Here is a 15,152-nt window from a genome sequence, read left to right on the forward strand (position 1 = left end):
TAATATCCATTCTACAAAGTTTCTCATATTTATCTAATTAAAAATCTGATATTTAATTAGAAACCTATTCTTGGCCAGGCACAGTGGCTCACACCTGTAATCCCAACACTTTGGGAGGCCAAGGTGGGTGGATCACCTGAGGTCAGGAGTTGCAGACCAGCCTGACCAACATGGTGAAACCCCATCTCTACTAAAAATACAAAATTAGCCGGGCATGGTGGCGCATGCCTGTAATCTCGGCTACTTGGGAGGCTGAGGCAGGAGAATGGCTTGAACCCGGGAGGCAGAGGTTGCAGTGAGCCAAGATTGCGCCACTGCACTCCAGCCTGGGCAACAACAATGAAACTCCGTCTCAAAAAAACAACAAAAAAACCCTATTCTTTATATTGTTTCAACAGATGTTAAAATACACTCAAAATACATAAACCTGCTAAAAACTGAACAGTTTTTGGTAATGATGACAGTTCTAATATCTCACAACAAAAACATCTTCCACAATTACCTACAATTTATCAATTGGAGCTTGTTCACCTTTCAATAATTTTCACAAGTATCCATGCCAAATAGGCATTAGTAAAGACTCAAGACATTCATTATCGCCTCAGGTAACTACAAAAAAAAACTGAAAAGTAAATAAATAAAATTAAACCACTACTTTAAAAACATTTGTTCTTCTATATTTACCATTGAATTAAATCACCATGGGAAGAAGAGAAATTAAATCACAACTAAAGAGTTTGGATGTTTAAATAAACCAGTCAATGTGCTTATCTTTGTACTCTATCTCAACCAAAGCCTTAAGATTGCAATTATTATTATCAGTCTTAACAAACTAGAGGCAATCATTTTCTAAAATAATTTCTAAGTACTAACTAAAGATGAGATAGGTGTCTTTAGCTTCTGAATTTTGAAGCTATTTTCTTTCTACTTAATACTAAACCTCAGCCCTAGAACCAATACAAATTATACACAAGAAGAAATTTAAGAAGCTGGGGTTCAAAAGTGAGATTTTCTGTCAAATCACATTTGCCATTTGCCATTGTCTTTGATACTGGTTAGCCCAATTCTCAGAATTAGATTTCTCTCTTTTTTTTTAAACCCATACCTGAGTTCCTCTTTGAGTTGCCTGAATTGTTCTTACCAGTCTCTTACCAAAAAAGACAGGATGCACTAGAAACAGAAGCCCTGGTTTCTGCTGAACTGCCTAGACTTACAAGTAGCCACAATGCCCTGTCACAATACCAAACCCTTGACTAAAGTATCACCTGAAATACCTGACTAAAACGCCATCTGTTCTCTGGCCTTTATGATCTTCAAAATTACAAACTTCAGATACCACACTCCATCTCCTGGTAGAATTTCTTTCCAGTAGGTCTAGTTCCAATTCACAGTACTCCCTTCTCCTGCCTCTTCCTCTGCTAGGTTATCATTCCACTGAAGTTAATAAGCAATGCCCAATGTACAGAAAAAATAAACACTGGGTGGTTAGACAAATAAGAAAGAGGTATCTATTGCTCTCAAAGAGCACTGCAACCTTAGACATGAACTAATAAACAATTAACTTTATGCTATAAAACTAAATTATGCTAAGCAGAAACAAATGCTCTGTATTTAGGGAGTCAGTTTAGACCACTTAAGGTTAAACCACATGAAGCGGCCTAGGAACCAAGATTTAGAAGATGAATAATTTTTTTTAAAAAAACAAGCTATTCATAACTGCCAAAAACTGGAAACAACCAAAATGTCCTTCAACAGATAAATGAATAAACTATAGTACATCTATACAATGGAATATTACCCCATGATAAAAAGAAATGAGCTATCAAGCCACAGAAAGACATGAACGAATCTTTTTTTTTGTTTCTTGAGACGGGGTCTCGCTCTGTTACCCAGGCTGGAGTGTAGTGGCGCAATCTAAGCTCACTGCAACCTCCGCCTCTGGGGTTCAAGCCTCCCACCTCAGCCTACCAAGCAGCTGGGTATACAGGTACATGTCACCACGCCCAGCTAATTTTTGTGCTTTTTTTGTTTTCTTGTTGTTGTTTTTAGTAGAGATGGGGTCTCCCTATGCTGCCCAGGCTGGTCTTGAATTCCTAGGGTTCAAGCAACTCACCTGCCTCAGCCTCTCAATGTGCTGGGATTGCAGGCATGAGCCACCACACCCAGCCAGACATAAATAAATCTTAAGTGCATATTACTAAGTAAAACAAAGCAGTCTGAAAAATCTATATATTGTATGATTCAATTATATTACATCCTGGAAAGGGCAAAAATATATATATGTAGTAAAAAAGGTCAGTGGCTGCCAGCAGTTTACGGGGAGGGATTGAACAGGTAAAGCACAAGGAATTTTTATGGCAGTGAAACTATTCTGTATGATACTATAATAGTGGACACATGACTTCCTGCATCTGTCAAAAACCAAATAGCATGAAGAGTGGAACTTAACATATGCAAATATCAAAAATTATTTATGAGATTGGGGGATTCCACGAAGGAATATAGACTATGACAAGAAAACAGCATGCATGACAAGTATATGAAACCTCAACAAATGGGGTGGAAGGAAAAGGTGCTGTTCTAAGTAATTTTGGAAATGAGTGAAGTCTGTAGGATTAAAGGTAAAAGGAATTGCGCATAAGCACTGTATTCTAGTTGAAAAAGTCATTTCCCAGGGGGGTACAGGTTAACAATTTTGATACCACTACACATGTATACTGGAATTAAACAAGTAAATGGATGGCAGAGGATAGAAGACAGCTTTCTCACTGTTGAAGCAGGAGTTCACAGATAAGCAAGGGAAGAGGGCCAGAATGATCCATGTGTAGATGGATTACAGTTGGAGACATCATCATGAACTCATGTTTACCTTTATATAGATACAGATGATTACATATTAAAATATGTATAGATATGTGTATATACACAGGTTAGTATATACATACATATATTTCCTTGCTATGCCAGACAATAGGGCCTGTAAGAAATGACACCCCATCTGATGGGATAAATCTGGCAAGATGAGAAGGAGGTAGGCAAGAGAGAAGTTAAGAATATATGATAAATCATCACTCCAGAAAGAAAGAATCAGGTAATAAAGGCCCTTGATGTAAGAAGAAGCATGCTAGGAGATGAGAACCTTTAGGTCCTATTCAACCCATAAGGAAAAAAAAAAAGTAGTATCCTTTTTTCTCCACCCACCCAGATGCCCCCATCTTGAAACAAAATAATCTAACCAAAATCTTAGTATGAGAAGAAATCTCAAATATGAAAAGAGAAAAATTAGCATAGCCCCAGAACATTATACAGTCTAGCATGGAAATATTCATCCTATCCAGCAAATTTAGGGACTATGGATGTCTGGAGCAAGTGGAGGCAAAGGAGAAAACACAAATTTTCTAAAGATTCTGCCTCACTCAATAGCAAACTGAGGCAGGTATCAGGAAAAATTCCATCTTTTGGAAATGCTATTTAAAAATAGTGCCTAATAAAAACATTATTAATAGAAAGCATTAACCCATTTACACCTACAAAATACACAAAATAAAAAATAAAAAGTTACAAAGTATTTGAAATGACAACTGAGAATGTAATCACTCACTTCTAATAATTCTGAGACAATAGGCAGAACTTCAGGATTACAGATATCAATGGAGTCATCCCGGTATGTCTTCTTTTTATAACAGATATTACCCAAATGTAGTATGGCTGAGAGAAGAGAGAAAATCCTGGGAAAACAAAACACAAATTATAGCTTAGTTGTATCCATTCCCAAAGATGGTTTCATTCTAAAATTCTAGTTAAGCAAACCAACCAGTACAAATATGAAGTATCTAGTCTTTGGAAAATAAGCAATATGGGAATAATTACTAAAATTTACTGAGGGTTTACTATATGTATCACATACTGTTTAAAATGCTTTTCATGGCCTTAAGTATTACACCACTTCTTATATAGTTATTTCAAAGAGACTTCTGCTATTGCCTGAATTTGTCACAGTGTTTTAAAAGGCCATGCCTTTCTAAATGCTATTTATCCTACCTGGAATGCTTTTTTCCTATACTGTTTCAGATACACTGAATCAGAATTGCCAAAGGAAAGGCCTTGAATCTGTATTTTTTTTAATCAAGTATCCTAGCTGATTTTTTATTATTAGTTATGTTGTTAAAATGCTTTCCTATACCACATTACGGTGTTTGGGGTAAACGGTTTTTTGTGGGTGTGGGTGTGTGTGTGTGTGTGTGGGTGTGGGTGTGTGTGTGTGTGTGTGTGTGTGTGTGTGTGTGTTAAGTATGAAGCAATGTGGGGTATATTAACCTCTACTGTGAAACAACTTCATATGGACCCTCCGTTCTAAATTTCCCTCCTGAGTCAGAAGAGCACGTGCCCTCCAATCAACAACTAATCTCTCCTCTTATGCTATATATCCCATCAACTCCTGTTAATTCAGGAACCTTAGGTTACCAAGCATCTCCATGTAGCTAAGAACAGTATATTATGTTCTTAACTTATCTGACATCTCAGAGGCATTTAACACAGCTAAACACTCCACTGAAAAACTCCTCAGTCTCCTTATACATACAGCTTTGTGTCACATGCAGTTATTTTCTTAGAATAAATATGGCTTACAAAATTTGTCTTACGAAAATTTAACACTATGTTTTCCTAAAATTACGAACTATTCCAACTAAAACAAAGATATTGCTTTAGGAACCTGAGATATTACCTTAGCAACATTTGAGAGGTACTGAATCACCATCTAACTTATAAATCTAATTTTTCAAATAATTTAAAGTTTTAAAATCTTTCAATCATTCACATGACTCACAGTAAATACAAGTCTATTAAAAAAATAATGCATAATGTTATTCTGGATTAAAGAATAAACTATCAACCAAAACATAACTAATGGAAGTCAAAAGACAAAAACAAATTCATGAGCTTCTTTAAAAAATTATTTTTAACAGAAATTCACTAATTTTCAGTGAACTGTAGTTTATGTCACCAATTGAGTTGGTATGCCAACTTACATATTGTATTATTTGATTTTAATTGACTTCTCATAAAAAGATTCTAGCAAACAGCCTGCTAATTAAAGAGTCATACCAATGATGTAAGCGCAAGCAAACAAGAAAACAGCAGAGGTGATTTTCTCCTACTCTCAGTATAGGGTCATCAATCATGAGGTTAAAAATTAACAACAGAGGTCGGGTGCAGTGGCTCCTGCTGGTAATCCTAGCACTTTGAGAGGTTGAGAAAGGCAGATCACTTGAGCCCAGGAATGCAAGATCAGCGTAGGCAACATGGCACAAAAAATACAAAATTAGCTAAGTGTGATGGTATAAGTCTGCAGTCCCAACTTCTTGGGAAGTTGAGGTGGGAAAATCATCTGAGCCTGGGGAGGTTGAGGCTGCAGTGAGCACTCCAGCCTAGGTGACAGAGTGAGACCCTGTCTCAAAAAAAAAAAAAAAAAAAAAAATGTTTAACAATATAATCAGATCTGATATACTCATCAACACAACTCTCCCCCTCAAAAAAGTTATAAGTAACTATTTTTTTCTGGTGAGAGCCAAGGTTGAGTCTTTAATTTTAAATAATTTGCTTCAAATATAATTTATCTCATCTTTATCTCAACCTTTTTATATTTTTAATTTGTTTAGATTTACAATTTAAAAACATATTAGAATGGTACAGATATAAACTATACAGAGGAAATACACTGGTAATTAAATACTATGCCTCTGATAAGTATGCATAATTTAATAAGATTAGAGATCACTGATATACAAAAAATGAAGAGCTATAAAAATAGTGTTACAAAGCAAAAGTTTTGAGTAACATCTATGGATAGGCTTCAGGGGCACCATAAATTCCTGCATTTATATGCAAATTGTTAAAGATGTACATTTTACAACAACAATAGTGTCAGGTTTCATCAGATTCTCAAAAGAATTTATGACAAAAAAAGGAATTAGAAATAATGCTCGAGATGGATGAAGTACTAGATGAGGATTACCACTTAGAAAACTATTTTAAAAGACCAACAGGAGAAACCTTTCGAAGACATATCATGTGTTCTCTATTGGAGGTATAAAAATACAACAAGTAAACTCACTGTCTTCGTGTCTTGGGAAGAAATCCTACCATTTCCATGGCAAGTTGTAGGCGCTCAAAATCATGTCTCAAATCTTCTCCTTCCACCATGAAGCAATCCTGCTTATTCAAAATAAAAGTTTAAAAATCAAGATTATATATTTTAAAATAACGTGGGCCATTCAGAAATATGGTAATTTAGGATAAGTACCTGTATGTATAAATGCAAATTAGAGCTGGCAGAATAGTTAGGCCTAGTCAAATTCATTAGACCTCTTATCTTACTATAGGTATGCAAACTAAACACATACCTACTAAAATGCCAATAAGTTTACTTTTGTTCTCCCTTTCACAATCACCAAGATTAGGATCTCAAAAGTTAAGATAAAGAGCTAGCTGTACTTAGTAAGTATGCTGATACCAAGTTTAATTTTGAGTGGTTCTAAACAGTTTCAGAAATTCAAAGTATTTAAGAGTGCTTAATTCCACCAGCAAATATTATTTATTCAACAAACATTTAACAAGTGCCTACTCTATGTAAGGCACTGAACTAGATATTAGTGACACAAAAATAAATTTTAGAAGAGGCAATAATTTAGTTGAAGAGTGAAGCCTAGATTTATATAATATAAAGAAGTTTGCTACATCTATCTAATCTATATTTATATAGATCTACATAGATCTATATAGATTTTTTTTTTCTTCTTTTGAGATAGGGTCTTATTCCTGTTGCTCAAGTTGGAGTACAGTGGCATGATCTTGGCTCACTGCAGCTTCGACCTCCCGGGCTCAGATGATTCTCCCACCTCAGCCTCCCAAGCAACTGGAATTACCCAGCTAGTCCTACCATGACCAGCTAGTTTTTTGTATTTTTAATACAGACAGGGTTTCACCACGTTGCCCAGGCTAGTCTTGAACTCCCGGACTCAAGCAATCCACCCACCTAGGCTTCCAAAAGTGCTGGAATTACATGCGTGAGCCACTGCGCCCAGCCTGTTACATCTACACTAGATATATACATATATAATTATTTATATACTTCATATATGTAATTATTTCCTAATGAAATAATAGACAACACAGTAATCAAACAAGGAAAGAAGTATATGTGAAAGTATAAAAACCCTCAGAAAACACGTCATATGAGTCAGTAAAAATAGTTGTGAATAGTCACACACGCCTGTAATCCCAGCTACTTGGAAGCTTGAGGTAGGAGGATTGCTTGAGCTAAAGAGTTTGAGACCAGCCTGGGCAACACAGCATAACACCATCACAAGAAAAAAAAAAAATGCTGTGGAATACCAGATTAAAAAACATTACTTTTAAAGCATAACCCTTGCATTTCAGTTCCTCAAACAGTAGTAGACATACTCTAAATCTTCAAAACAATAAGTGAGTTATAAATCCCTTTACTGTATGTTGTCACAGTCCCTTGTACTTTCAAAAACCTCCTCACATCTGCATTTACATTTTTAATGCCTATCTTTCTAGGGAATATTCTCTCAAGTACTCAGTGAAGTATATGAACAGTTAATCGTCTTATTAACTGGAGATCCCCAGTGCAAAGTCAGTGCCAAAAACAAGTCATTATTTAGGTAAATACATAGTCATTGAATTACTGAATAACATATATTGAATTGAATGAAACATTCCTTTTTCTGAAATAAAGTGCTCATTTATTTTATAAAAAGTATTTATCAAGTATTTACCATGTACAAAAAAATCTGTTTTAGGCACCATAAGCATTAGTCAACGAATATCTGAAGTTTAAAATAAAGTTTTGAAATGCTGTTAACAGTATTTTTATTCTCTACATGGAAAGCTGCACATGCACAGTTTAAAAATTTAAATTCACAAGTTCTTTCCGAGAACCCATGCATTTAATTTTATGACAATAAAGTTTTTGATAAGCAGTTTTAAGAAATTCTACTGACATGCCAATGTCCTACTCATTAAAATAATTTTTTTTTTTTTTTGAGATGGAGTCTTGCACTTGTTGCCCAGCTGGAGTGCAATGACGCGATGTCTGCGCAGTGCAACCTCTGCCTCACGGGTTCAAGCAATTCCCCTGCCTCAGCTTCTTAAGTAATTGGGATTACAGGTGTGTGCCACCGTGCCAGGCTAATTTTCTTATATTTTTTTAGTAGAGACAGGGTTTTACCACATTGGCCAGGCTGGTCTCAAACTCCTGACCTCAGGTGATCCACCCACCTCAGCCTCCCAAAGTGCTGGGATTACAGGAGTGAGCCACCGTACCCAGCCCTAAGATAAATTTTTAAATGCATTCTTCTTTTACCTATAGTAAGTAAGCTCTCTTACTACTCTTCCCCTTACTTTCAAAACACAAACAGTTCATTCGCTTGATGATTTAACAAATATTTTCCTATCACAAGTGGCAAGGCAGAGGGAATCTATGCTTCACATGTGTCAATAATGATTCTTCTAACTAACAGTGTTCTAATCTGCCCTGAAAGTGAATGGAACAATTAACGTATATAAAATAGTGGAAAGTACACTGAAATATATTTGTATTTGCTCTTATCCTTAATCAAATGTTCTTAGAAACCCGAAGTGGTCTCAGTGAATATCAAAATCATAGTTTTAAAAAAATGTGTATTAATTCCCTTCTCTGTTTCTCTGATGACAACTATAGAAGAAAAACTAAGGATAAATTAAATCTCCCAGAACAGAAATGATTTTATCTTAATCTCGGCTCCCTGGGAGGCAGATCTTGAGACAGACCAAGAGTCAAATACAAGTCACAGAGAAAGTGAGAAAGTAAAAGAGCAGACAGACTAAACAGTCTGTGGTAACTACTATGAAAGTAGTTAAATGGAGTTTAATCCCAAGATTATCTCTGGGAAACAATCTAAAACCTACAGAGGTGAGAGAGCTACTGTATTTATATACCATCTCATCTCTCATCAGTCATTGTTTGAGGACTTCTGGACAGGGGGCAGGCAGCTGTTAATTCCCAAGTCATTTGTGAGTGCATAATGGAGTTTAATCCCAAGGTTATCTCTGGGAAACAATATAAAACCTAGAAAGGTGAGGGAGTGACTGTATTTATATACCATCTCATCTCTCATCAGTCACTGTTTGAGGACTTCTGGAGAGGGAGCAGGCAGCTGTTAATTCCCAAGTCACTTCTAGAGGGCCCTACAAATGCCAAGGCCTTCCAGGGTTCTGCACAAAGCCTTCAGGCCCCAGCATCCAAATACTGGTCAGCCAGAGTTCAAGGAAATGGTAAGGTTCGTTCCAAGGATAAGGCAGGGAACTAACAAACAACTGTTACAACCCCTTCCACTGAAAGAACATAGGCAATCCTTCTGTCAGCTCCGTATAAGTTCTTGTTTGTACTTGATAACATGCCACTACATTCCCCCAACAAACATACCCAAATGCTCTTTCATGCTATCAGATCTTGCTCTTTCTATGAGGTGACACACTATCTCATTTACAAATGCCTAGGATAAACCTAGCATGCAGTAGGCAATTAGTGTGGGTGTGAGGGAGAGAAAGAGAAGAGTCAAATTAGATATTTTCTTCTACTGTGCCTCTATTTCTTAAAATGGTACTTAAGAAATCATACTATCTTGTCTCTTTTTCTTTTTTCTTTGAGATGGAGTCTCGCTCTGTTGCCGAGGTTGGAGTGCAGTGGCACAATCCCAGCTCACTGCAACCTCCGCCTCCTGGGCTCAAGTGGTTCACCTCACCCTCCTGAGGAGTAGCTGGGACTACAGGTGTACACCACAGCATCCATCTGATTTTTATATTTTTTGGAGGGACAGTGTTTTGCCATGTTGCCCAGGCTGGTCTTAAACTCTCGGGCTCAAGCAATCTGCCTAGCTCAGCCTTGCAAAGTGCTGGGATTACAGGCATGAGACACTGTCCAGTTCCATATTATATTTGATCCTTATAAAACCTCTGGTGGTAGTTATGATTCCCTTTCACACAAGCAGCAGCATTGGCTCAGAATTTAAGCCAACTGCTCCTATGGTGGTGAAGCTTGCTAATAGTGTAGCTGGGATTCCAACCAAACCTGTTATTTATCTCCTTTTTTCTTAAGTGATCTCCAGCGTCTTTACTAACCTTCAAAGTCAATTGTTCCAGTTTATGTCCTGCACTCTACACTGGTAGTTATAAAAATGTATGATTTCTTAAGTACCATTTTAAGAAATAGAGACAAGTGGCTGGGCGCAGTGGCTCATGCCTATAATCCCAGAACTTTGGGAGGCTGAGGCGAGCAGGTCACCTGAGGTCAGGAGTTCAAGATCAGCCTGGCCAACACAGTAAAAACCTATCTCTATTAAAAATACAAAAATTAGCTGGGTGTGGTGCCGGGCGCCTGTAATCACAGCTACTCAGGAGGGTGAGGCAGGAGAATCGCTTGAACCTGGGAGGTGGAGGTTGAAGTGAGCTGATACCATGCCACTGTGCTCCAGCCTGAATGACAAAGTGAGGCTCCATCTCGAAAAACAAATTAAAAAAAAAAAAAGGAAGGAAGGAAGGAAGGAAGGAAGGAAGGAAGGAAGGAAGGAAGGAGGGAAGGAAGGAGAGAAAGAAGAAAAAAAAGAAAAGAAAGATGTTAAGTGCTTCTTTTAAATTTTTTTGAGACAGGGTCTCACTCTGTCACCCAGGCTGGAGTGTAGTGGTACGATCTTGGCTAAATGCAACCTATGCCTCCTGGGATCAAGTGATTCTCTCACCTCAGCGTCCTGAGTAGCTGGGACTACAGGCACGTATCACTACGCCCTGCTAATTTTTTTTTGTTGTTTTTTGGTAGAGACAAGGTTTCACCATGTTGGCCAGGCTGGTCTCAAACTCCTGACCTCAAGTGATCCACCCGCCTAGGCTTCCCAAAGTGCTGGGATTACAAGCGTGACCAACCGTATCTGGCCAGATGTGAAGTGCTTTTTAAACGAAAAAATATACGCAGAGAAAGTTGTGCAGTATGCGGAGACCTTATACCAGACTGGCAGAGGAGGGTGAGGAATAAAGCCAGAAAGACAATGTTTAAGTGTGTGACCACAAATTTACAAACTGACAGATGGGTTTTGGCAGTAGGAATCTTTACACTGCAAAAATACTTAAAACAGAGTAGATGAAAACATGGTTTCAGAGTATCTTGCCCAAGTTGCATCATGATCCCTGAAAGCATTATAGGAGGTCTACCACACAGGAAATGAGCTTCCAGGTATTTATAGACGTTTGGATTCCTGTAAAGGTAGTAGTGACCAAGGTTGGAGCTTTGTCTCCACAGAATAATACAGGTCAAATCAGTCTGCAGCATGATGGACACAGGTGTCCTGAGACTATCACTTATGGCAATTACCATTAAAACCCTACCTAATAGTTGGACCCTAAAATTCAAGGCTCAGATAAATAAAAGAATTTGGTGAGGCTGGCTGACCCTTTACATTGAAGTTATTCAGATCAGCTTTTTTTTTTTTCTTTTTCTCGAGACAGAGTCTTGCTCTGTTGCCCAGGCTGGAGTGCAGTGGCATGATCTCAGCTCACCTCAAGTTCCACCTCCAGGGTTCACGCCATTCTCCTGCCTCGGCCTCCCTAGTAGCTGGGACCACCGGCACCCACCACCACACTCAGCTAATTTTTTGTACTTTTTAGTACAGACAGGGTTTCACTGTGTTAGCCAGGATTGTCTCAATCTCTTGACCTCATGATCCGCCCACCTCGGCCTCCCAAAATGCTGGGATTACAGGCGTGAGCCACCGCGCCTAGCCTCAGATCAGCTTTAAGGTACAATGGCAGACATCAGCCAACATATTACCAGTATTTAATTCATTCTTCATATTTTATAATTGAAGAAACAAAGGTTGAGATGTTATTAATAATAAAAATAAAAAGACATTTAATAGATTATTACCACTTGAAGAGGGGAAATTAGCACTTATTAAATATTCTTCTACATGTCAGTCACCATGAGAGTTACTGAAACCTCAAAACACAAGGAGATAATTATATATACATTTACAGACAAGAAAAGAGATTCACAGGTTAAATAACTTTCCAAAGGTTAAAAAAAAAAATCTTATAAATAACAGGGCTGGCCAAACCAAAATCTATGTAGTTCCAAATCCCCTGCTCTCTCCCATGCAACACTGCTGTTTGTGCTTATTTAATAGGATAACCCTTAAATGGAACTAAATCACCATACAAGGGCAACAACAGGTCCCTTGTAAAAAGCAATTTTCTAACTACACGTCTCCTTGGGACCATTTATACAATTCCACTAAATACGTAAGTAATGTAGTACAACAGAACAGTCCTCAATCCTCTCTACCTATGAAGCTAGTCACATAAGTTCTAATAACTCACAGGGAAACAAAGTTTAGTTTGTCCCCAAATATATTATGAGGAAGAGCTAACAGGAAAGAATAAAAGATCCTCTGACTGTTTGCTTTTATTAATTAACATAAGAAAAACAATCAGAAATCAAATTTCAAACTATAATAGATATTCAAACACAATAAATGGATAATGGTGACAAAAGTATTATTAAGGGAAGAGCAGATTATGGATACAAAGTTCTTCTAAAGGGAAAGATGGGTAATGATGACTTAAATGGTGGCAACAGCATTCGCTATGCACTTACTAAGGATTATGTACTCTATCAAGTTCTTTACATGCACAACTTTAAGACTCACAAAACTTAAAGACCATTATTAACCCCTAAAATAAATGATACTGGAAAATAAACCAGCCAATATTCACGTTAGGTCATTCTGCTTCAGAGCACAAATCCTTTTTTTTTTTTTTTTTTTTGAAATAGAGTCTTGCTGTGTCACCCAGGCTGCAGCGTAACGGTGTGATCTTGTCTTGCTGTAGCCTCAACCTCCTGGGCTCAAGCAATCTGCCTGCCTCAGCCTCCTGAGTAGCTGGAACTACAGGCATGTATCACTATACCTGGCTTAACTTTTTGGAGAGATACGGTGTTGCCTTGTTGCTCAGGCTAGTCTCACAAACTCCTAGTCTCAAGCAATTCTCCCACCTCAGCTTCTAAAAGTGTTGAATTATAGGCATGAGCCACTACTCTCGGCCCCCAAATTCTTAAGTATTACTTAGACTACCTCTGAAAAGTAGCAGATCAGTTCACAGCTTCACTGTAAGCTCAGAACAGATGATCTCTTCTATTTGCAGTATGTGTTTGCAGTTCCCTACCTGCTTTCCAAGGAGGCATGGTCACTTGGTGTAGTACGTGAAAAAGGAAAAGGGGGAGCTTCTTAAGAACGGCAAAACAACTTAAATTTTTTCTGTTAAAATATATCAGAATCCATAAATTTAAATGTCAAGTTTTTTTTCCCCCAAAATGTTAAATCTAAACTCCAAAATTACTTGGTTACATAACAGTAATACAATCAAAATTTATCTAAAAAGAAATTATTATCCATGTATACTGAATCTTCTCACCTGTGAAATAGGCTAGTTCGGCAATTAGTAAAGTTTATAAACATGCAGCACGAATCAAAGTTGTGGTTCTTTAAAGCAAGGACTAAGAAATGTTTTCAGAAAGAATATTTAATAAATTAATTCATTAGTTAATTAATAGATATAGGAAGATTAGTGTGTGTTTTCAGCCTTTTTAGAACTAACTTAATTGAAAATTTTTTTAAAAATTTTGTGTTCTTTTTATAGTTACAAACTTGTCATAAAATATAACAAATAAAGCTAAATTTAGCTGGGCATGGTGGCTCATGCCTATAATCCCAGCACTTTGACAGGCCAAGGCAAGAGAATCACTTGAGGCCAGAGGTTCAAGACCAGCCTGGACAACATAGTGAGACTCTGTCTCTAATTTAAATATATACTTATTAAAATACAATAATACAATTTTTAAAAAATTAAAGCAAAATTTACCTATTCACTCTATATTACATCATGTATCCCCTTAAATCACTCAATTTAAAACAGAAAATAGGCTAGGCATAGTGGCTTATACCTGTAATCCCAGCACTTTGAGTGGCCAAGATGGGCAGATCACTTGAGGCCATGAGCTCAAGACCAGCCTGGCCAATATGGCGAAACCCCATCTCTACTAAAAATAGAAAAATTAACCGGGCCTGGTGGCACACGCCTGTAATCCCAGCTACTTGGGAGGCTGAGGCATGAGAATTGCTAGAACCCAGGAGATGGAGGTTGCAGGGAGCCAAGATCATGTCACTGTACTCCAGTAATAGTGCGAGACTCTGTCTCAAAAAATAAAAAATAAAAAAAAAAAACCTTATTTATAGGAATTTCAATACTTATTTTTGGATAATTTTATTAAGGCTACAGACTCTTGCTACTGGGAAAAAAAATAAAAAAAAAAATATTCATGCATTCATTATGTGTAAAGATTGCTGACATATAAAACATAAAGGATGCAATTTTTTGAAATAAACAATAATTATTACTCGTAGTATGTGGGTAATGAAACTACTAAAAAATAAAAGGGGAAAAAAACTATAGTTCATACAAATCCACAGCAATGCTGAAGAATCAGGAATATAATCAATTAATGTTTGTCAAAATAAATATTGAATGTGGACTAAGTCTTAATGACCAGAAAATATCCAAAAAAAAGTAAATTAACTGGTTTTAAATCAACAAACTATACAGATATAAATCATTCATTCAAAAGAAATGAAACATTGATTTATCTTCCTTCCTAGGATTATTTGTATTTCAGCTGATTTGCATTCTAAATCTTCAGATGGATGCAAATGAGCAATGTGAGGACCCTTTGACAGGAACACAGAATATTTAGGTACTTGTACTGACCGGCTCAGAGTCATAGCAATAATCATCCCAGCTCTGTCTGAGGGGTTTCTTTGTTATCTGAAAGTAAGGCAGATTAGTTAGGTAGAAGTAATGGTTATTATAATTTTCTAATGATCTCTTAGATGTGGTGTGCAGGTAGTACTGCTGCTATCCATTGAAAAGTTATTTTGCGTAGCAGCATAAAACAAGAAATAATGAAGTAAATTTTCACATTCTGGGAGACTGTATACTATACTACCCAACTCATATATACCATAGGCTCCAGTGACTGTTATTTA

At 37.0% G+C, this 15,152-nt stretch overlaps 1 protein-coding gene and 1 long non-coding RNA gene across 32 annotated transcripts in view; one reads left to right on the forward strand and one right to left on the reverse strand.

The window, feature by feature from the left end:
- Positions 1 to 643, forward strand: part of LOC144329952 (uncharacterized) — a 38,478-nt gene extending 37,835 nt beyond the window's left edge. The window contains exon 4 of the long non-coding RNA XR_013395705.1: positions 85 to 643. This is a non-coding gene — a long non-coding RNA (uncharacterized LOC144329952). The remainder of the gene's footprint in view (positions 1 to 84) is intronic.
- MYO9A (myosin IXA) overlaps positions 1 to 15,152 on the reverse strand; it is a 306,752-nt gene that overhangs the window by 194,250 nt on the left and 97,350 nt on the right. For 21 of the 31 annotated variants that reach the window (XM_077939675.1, XM_077939671.1, XM_077939680.1 and 18 more), the window contains 3 exons: positions 14,875 to 14,931; positions 6,116 to 6,213; positions 3,602 to 3,728 (listed from right to left, as the gene is read on the reverse strand). In XM_077939675.1, the coding sequence (XP_077795801.1) occupies positions 3,602 to 3,728; positions 6,116 to 6,213; positions 14,875 to 14,931 (282 nt within the window). Of the gene's footprint in view, positions 1 to 1,274; positions 1,409 to 3,601; positions 3,729 to 6,115; positions 6,214 to 14,874; positions 14,932 to 15,152 lie in introns of those variants that run through there. The other 10 variants (XM_077939666.1, XM_077939678.1, XM_077939676.1 and 7 more) reach the window with 2 other exon arrangements.

The sequence above is a fragment of the Macaca mulatta genome, chromosome 7, assembly GCF_049350105.2.
Source record: "Macaca mulatta isolate MMU2019108-1 chromosome 7, T2T-MMU8v2.0, whole genome shotgun sequence".
NCBI lineage: Eukaryota > Metazoa > Chordata > Mammalia > Primates > Cercopithecidae > Macaca > Macaca mulatta.